Below are 6,852 nucleotides of genomic sequence, written 5' to 3'. Positions count from 1 at the left end.
CCCTAGTGTCATCCTCGCCGACAATTTCGATGCCCATGTGTCCAAGGAGTCCGCGGTGGCGATCGCTGAGTACCTGCACAGTGTGTTGGAACCACTACCGGCAAATTGCACGAGCGTGTGCCAACCTCTTGATGCTGGGGCATGATTTCGGAAGTTGCCGTAAAGCGGTCCTTTGAAAAGGCTATTCCACGACCTGAGATAGTAGTAGTTTAATTGTGTTTTATGTGAATACAGTTCATCCATCGACGTCTTGTGTAATATGTTGTTGGTTCTCTCGTGCGCTGTTGGAGGGTTGTCGAGGTAAACCCCCCTCCTGAATCGATTGGCGCTATTTTCGAGGAGTGATTCGTTGATTTGGTCTGATTCGCGACATGTCAGTCTGTAACGTTACAATTGTTTTTGTCCAATCATTGAAGGGCACTGGGTTTAGTGTTTTTTAATTTTATATTTTGTCGCTCCATATATAAGGGCATGCATACCCGGGTGAGTTTCTCCCCGGTTCTCTGTAGCCAGGTGGAATTTGCGTAGTGAACTTCGTGTGAAACGATAAGTTAGTGAACTTCTTGTGAAACGATAAGTTAATTTTTTCCTTTGACCTAACGTTCGCTACCTTCGAAAAATCCTTTTCAGGTAGCGAGGTTTTCCATTATATAATGGGATGTTTGAGTCGTACTGCGTATAACTTGAATCTGCTCCTTGGTCGGATAATCATGTGACAGCCTTGCAAGCCCAGGGAGGGGCGAAGTCAGTAGCGACGGCGTCGACATACGGGAAGGCGAAGTTCAATTCTACGCCCAAGATCACCAGGACAGTGTGGCAGTTAGGCCGTGAAGAGATGGCGGTTTTGGACTTTCAGCTCAACTTGCGTCCATTTCAGCCATTGGATGACCCAGAGGCACTAAGTCGAAATTGAGTTCGTCTAGGGAGTGCTCGACGACATCGGCCTTCATCTGACGCTGGAGCCGTATCCTTTTCGACCAAAGGAAGACCCCACGGTCATTCATGGGGAGGTTCAATTCATCGAGGACGCCCTCCATCTTGGCGGAGATCCACTGTTCCTTTCTCAAATTCCCGTCCAAGATGCGATTCAAGCGCGGCCTCCATGCCGAATCCCTGTGAATTCCGTCGGACGGCAATTGTACGAAGTATTTGAGGAAGGTGGTCACACACGGGTGCAAGTTCCTGGGAAAACGAAGACGTGCTCGCACCGCCGAGCAAAGTTGACACCCCACAACTACAAGAACCTTCCTTGTTGTTTGAAGGGCAAGGTCAAGATGGATCCTTACGTTTACCCCGACTCGCCAGAAATGCAAGCGTTCAAAGATCTCTTCAAGCAGCGTAACTTCATCGAGCACATCCGTCAGTACAACGCTCAGTTCAACTTCACTTCCATTGGAACAAACGAGGTCAGGCACAGCGGCAGCGGCCCCAAGACGTATTGTATTCAAGGCCAGCTGACCCACAACATTGGTCTGTTGCAGCCCAGCCTGAACAGAAGTGGCAACCTGCGACAACCAAGTTTTGCCCAAATCTTCATGAACACCAGCGAGGAGCAACTTCAACACCGACGAAACATGTTTCCGGCGTTCAGTTCGCGGTATACTACCACGATACAGCGAGTGATGGATCTCCACAACCCATTGGCGAGAACGTATGCAACTGCCAAAGAACGTTTGCGTTGAGCGGAAGCGTACGGGACATCGGGGGGCAATCTTCAAATTGTCCTGAAGGCTGTTGGTGGCGCGCAGGCTCAAACACACAACTTGCCTACCGTGGCTCAGCTTGCGGTAATCATGGAGGGAGGCGGCAGCGAACCCACAGAAGGCCGTCATGTCGTTCTGCAAAGTCTGAACTCGAACCGGTTCACAACCATTCGAGAAACGAATCCACTTCACGACGCGTTGCAGTTTCCCCTCCTGTTTCCAATGGGAGGTTCTGGATGGGAGTACACCATGACGAAGACCGACGGGAAAGCATTGTCTCTCCGTGCGTTCTTCAACTACTGGCTTCAAGAACGAGACGGCGGCGACTTCTCCGACATGCTGCACCGATCCTCCATGTTGTTCAAGATGTACACTACGGTCAGCTTCGTTCGCGTGTAAACCAACAGGCTGCGCTACATTTCGCAGAACAGAGACAAGTTGCGATTCGATTTGTACGCAAGCGTAAAGGAGGCCGCCGAGAGACGCTCAGGGCTCCACAACGTCGGCATCAAGTCCATCGTGCCTTCAAGCTTTACTGGCGGCAAGCGTTGCATGAAGAAATGTTACTTCAACGCCATGGCAATTGCGCGCGCAAGTACGGGAAGTCATGCCTCTTCGTCACCATGACGTGCAACCCCAATTGGCCGGAGATCATCAGTCAACTCAAGCCCCATCAAACGTCAGCTGAACGCGATGATATTGTCACATGCGTGTTTCAGTCGAAGCTAACGTATTTCGAGGATGACATCCACAAGAAACACGTCCTTGGCAAGGTTGTCGCATCCGTGCGTGTTGAAGAGTTTCAAAAGCGTGGCTTGCCGCATGTGCACATGCTCCTCATCATGGAAGACCAAGACAAGTTTAGGACCGTCGATGACATCAACTATGTGGTATCCGCGCGCATCCCAGACGAGATCAAGAACCCCCAGCTACACGAGTTAGTGAAGAACTTCATGACCCATACGTGCACGCATGTGCAATACGACGACAATGGACAGCCTATTCCAAGTGCGAGGGCTTGCACTGACAAGACTGGCAAGTGCAAGAAAGGCTTTCCGCAGCCCCTGCAAGCTACCACAACTGAGGGGGTCGATGGATATGCCAAGTACCGTCGCGACACGGCGGCAGACCAGTACTGTGTGCCACACAACCCGTACTTGGTGCACAAGTACAACTGCCACATCAACGTCGAGGTTTGCACAAGCATCAACACCGTCAAGTATCTGTACAAGTAGGTGTACAAGGGCAGCGATCGGATTACGTACGCTGTCTTCACCGACCAGGAACGCCAGCCCATGCTTGACAAAGCACGGGAGTACGTTGAAGGACGCTACGGGAGCTCCCTCGAAGCTATCACACGCATCCGCTGCTACGACCTGCAAGGGATGTCCCACGCTGTCGAAGTATTGCCCGTGCTCGAGAAAGATCAACAGCATTGCACCTACGACGAAACCCACGACGCAGAATCGGTCGTTGCCCGGAACCAAAAGACCAAATTGATATCCTTATTCCTCGCTTGCGCGCAAGGCTTGACCGGGAGCGACGGCGTTCCTGCAAGGAACTGCCTGTACTTGGACTTCCCGCAGTACTTCCGATTTGACCAAAAGACCAAGTTGTGGGTTGGACGCAAGAACCACATCAAGGTCATTGGCCGCATTGATTCGGTCAGTCCGCGTCAAAAGAAGCGGTTCTACATTCGAACCCTGCTTTGCCATAAGTATGGACCAACTTCCTTCGAAGATCTGCGCACAGTTCACGGAACTCTGTATCCAACGTACGAAGAAGCTGCACTGTCCATGGGTCTGTTGGAAAACGACGAAGAGTATGTGGTATGTATTCGACAAGCCACGTTGGACTGCATAGACGGACAGCTGCACGAACTGTTTGCCAACCTTAATCTTGGTGCATTGCCTGCCAGCGAACACGCGAGCTCTGTTTGACCAATTCAAAGCAGATTTCATGGACAAGCGGCTTCGGGTCCTGCGCCGCTGCAACGAAGCACTCCCACAGCCACTCAGTGAAGACATGATGCTTGGCAAGGCGATGTTCTACACACTCAAGAGCATCGACAACTGATTCCAACATCATCGGCTGAGCCTTTTGGACTACCAGACGTTACCTCAACTCCACGAATTCAAAATATTCCGAGACTTGGGCGAACGGCAACTACTGGACGATCCAAGAAGTCGGCTTTATGTCATTGAAACGTCGTACACGCGTGCAGCCCTCAACGACGTGTTGGCCACTGCTGCGACCATGACTGACGAGCACAGGTCCTTTGTGGCCACCGTTTTGGCCCAAATATACGAGCACGCATCAGGCAATGCGTACTTCCTCCAAGGCGAAGGATGCTCAGGAAAGTCGTACGTCTCTCAAATCCTGTTGGCAAAAGTGCGCGACAAAGGGGACATCGCGCTTGTTGTGGCATCGTCTGGGCTGGCAGCTTTGCTGCTTATGGGCGGCACAACGGCACATTCGCGATTCAAAATCCCCGTTACCACCCTCAACGACAAGTCCCTATGCCACATTCCGAAGCAGTCGTCATTGGCAAAGATCATTCGAGACACCAAGCTCATTGTATGGGACGAGGTCTCAATGATCCACAAGCATGCCTTGGAGGCCGTCGACTGTTCCATTCGCGACATCAGGGACAATCCCACAGCCCTGTTTGGCGGCAAGGTTGTTGTTTTCTCGGGCGTTTTCAAGCAAATCCTGCCAATCCTTCCACGCGGCACACCATCGGCCACGTGGAGGCCTCCTTCAGACGCAGCAGCATCTGGAACGACGTGAAAATTGTCAAGCTGACAAAGAACATGCGGCTGCGTGGTGGATCAGACGACGCAAGTATCGAGGAATGGGCCAAGACGTTGGCTGACATTGGAAACGGAACATATCCAGAACAAGAGATCTACGGCTCTCCCATGATCCGACTGCCGGATGCAATTGCCAGGAACTGGGAAACCGATCAAGACCTGAACGCGTACATCGACCAAATCTATGGCGACATCAATAACCCGGCCAACCCCCCGGAGTACATGTCTGAACGAGCGATTTGGGCACCCAAGAACGTCGGGGTCGATAAATACAACGCCAAAGTGCTGCGCAAGATGAACAGTTCTGTCATGTTCACTTGCCTCTCAGCCGATTCAGTCGAGCAAGAAGGCGAGGATGTTGACGACACGGCCATAGAATTTCCCTCCGAGTTCCTGAATTCCATCAACATATCCGGCTTGCCACCGCACAAGCTCGAGTTCAAGGTGGGATGTCCAGTCATGCTTTTGCGCAACATTTGCCCCTCCCAGGGCCTATGCAACGGGACAAGATTGCGGGTCGTCAAAGTGTCAACTAAGTGCATCGAGGCAACTATCATGGGCGGTGCATTTGACAACAAGCGAGTCTTCGTACCGCGCATCACCTTGGTCGACAAGGGCAGCCAAACCAACCTCCCTTTCAAGTTGAAGCGACGCCAGTTTCCAGTGAAGTTGTTGGCATTTGCTATGACCATCAACAAGTCTCAGGGCCAAACGTTAAGTCGCGTGGGACTTATCTTGCCAAGCCCAGTGTTCTCTCATGGACAACTGTATGTTGCACTGTCTCGAGCCAAAAGTTAGTGCGGGACGGCAAGTTCCCCGGATTCGAAGGAATCTACACCCAGAACGTCGTGTACCGCTCCATTTTTGCCAACGACGAAAATTAATTACTCCATAACACGGAATTCATTCTTTCTAAATATCGTGCACACATCCATTCACATGACAGTCATGAGCACAATATGCTTTGTGAAGCAAATAAACTATTCTGCATCATACGTACCATGCCGTATTTCCCCTATCGTATCATCAACCATCATATCAAATATAGGAAACCCTAGCTATTTTCAATACCTACCCAACACTTGACCCCAAATATTGTATGCATCACTTTTTCACTGCAGCGTAGGTGGGAAAGCCTACTGTTTCCAGAAGCACATTGTCCTTCACATGAAGGACCCCGGACGGACACGTTGTTCGTAGTTTCATTCCATACAACGCCGTGGTAACGTAGAATCCACCGTCCAAAGTGTGTAGGCGGACCTGTTGTTCGTGACGTTGTTCAACACAAATATGTACAGGTCCGAAACCCTTCCTGTACTCAACGAAGCAAACCACCCTGCACACCAAGTTTCTACAGCATTATTTTTCCTCGTGTGATGCCACACAACACGGCGGTAGTTCGAAAACACTGATTCTGGAATGACGAAATCCTTCCGAAGTGTATAAGGTCGTACTGTTCACCACATCTAACACAGCGGTCATGCCTGTAAGATGGGTCGACTGTACTCTGACCAACATATCACAAGTCCATCTGTGAAGCTATTGGAGTGACCGCGAGATGGCGCCGACTGTGTTCTGAACAACATGTCACGAGATAATTAGCGATACGATTGGACATACCCGCAAGTTGGCACCGACATGCATTCTGACATACACGTCGTGTGTCAAACGGCGGCGCTATCGGATGTTCCTGAGAGGTGGAAATAACTGCTTTCAAGTCAACACGCCACGCGTCAAAGATCACAGCGTTGGTGAATTTAGATTCACGACTTAGTGTTAGCATACCTGCAAGGTTTCTACCACACCGCAAAAGGGATGATTCCCATCTTTTCCCAAAATCCCGGACCCCGTTGAACCGCAAATAGGAGAGTTTTGAAAACGCATAATAAAAATATAAAGTGTCTGAAAACTATGCCAGGCTCAACTACGACGACAATAAGTAGCAACAACAACTACATATCTTGCTCCAACAGACAATTAACACCGGCGGCAGAGCAACGGGCTCACCTAGAGGTACAAACTCAGATTTTCAATTGGAGCTACAAGTACAGTAGCATTTCCGGACAGAGGCAGACTAACGTTACGTAGTAAAGTAGACAGTACACACAAGAGTTGACCTGAGACGTATATCGCTACGGACAAGTCTCGTGGTTAATTGAGTTTTGGATTATCATTATTACAGTTAAGACATTCCTTGGCACTAACAACTCCAGCTGGATCTATATTTTCCAACGCTACCCTTAGGACGAGTTCGGAGCAAAAATGGATTCTGACTCCAGAATCCTGAGTATGATCATCTAGGTTTTTGAATCCGGATTGTGTCAAAACGTTGCACC

The 6,852-nt window shown here is 50.2% G+C and overlaps 1 protein-coding gene across 1 annotated transcript in view; it reads left to right on the top strand.

The window, feature by feature from the left end:
• Nucleotides 1-5,314, top strand: part of H257_09895 (hypothetical protein) — a gene marked incomplete at both ends in the record, with an annotated part of 5,941 nt that extends 627 nt beyond the window's left edge. Inside the window, 9 exons of the mRNA XM_009836275.1 lie at nucleotides 924-1,597; nucleotides 1,669-1,690; nucleotides 1,749-2,071; nucleotides 2,111-2,298; nucleotides 2,388-2,896; nucleotides 2,939-3,532; nucleotides 3,567-3,748; nucleotides 3,800-4,382; nucleotides 4,505-5,314. Coding sequence (XP_009834577.1) covers nucleotides 924-1,597; nucleotides 1,669-1,690; nucleotides 1,749-2,071; nucleotides 2,111-2,298; nucleotides 2,388-2,896; nucleotides 2,939-3,532; nucleotides 3,567-3,748; nucleotides 3,800-4,382; nucleotides 4,505-5,314 — 3,885 coding nt within the window. The remainder of the gene's footprint in view (nucleotides 1-923; nucleotides 1,598-1,668; nucleotides 1,691-1,748; nucleotides 2,072-2,110; nucleotides 2,299-2,387; nucleotides 2,897-2,938; nucleotides 3,533-3,566; nucleotides 3,749-3,799; nucleotides 4,383-4,504) is intronic.
• Nucleotides 5,315-6,852: the final 1,538 nt, after the last annotated feature.

The sequence above is a fragment of the Aphanomyces astaci genome, assembly GCF_000520075.1.
Source record: "Aphanomyces astaci strain APO3 unplaced genomic scaffold supercont1.25, whole genome shotgun sequence".
NCBI classification, from domain to species: Eukaryota; Oomycota; class Saprolegniomycetes; order Saprolegniales; family Verrucalvaceae; genus Aphanomyces; species Aphanomyces astaci.
Note: the sequence above shows the minus strand (reverse complement) of the source record. Positions and strands in the feature narration are given on the sequence as shown.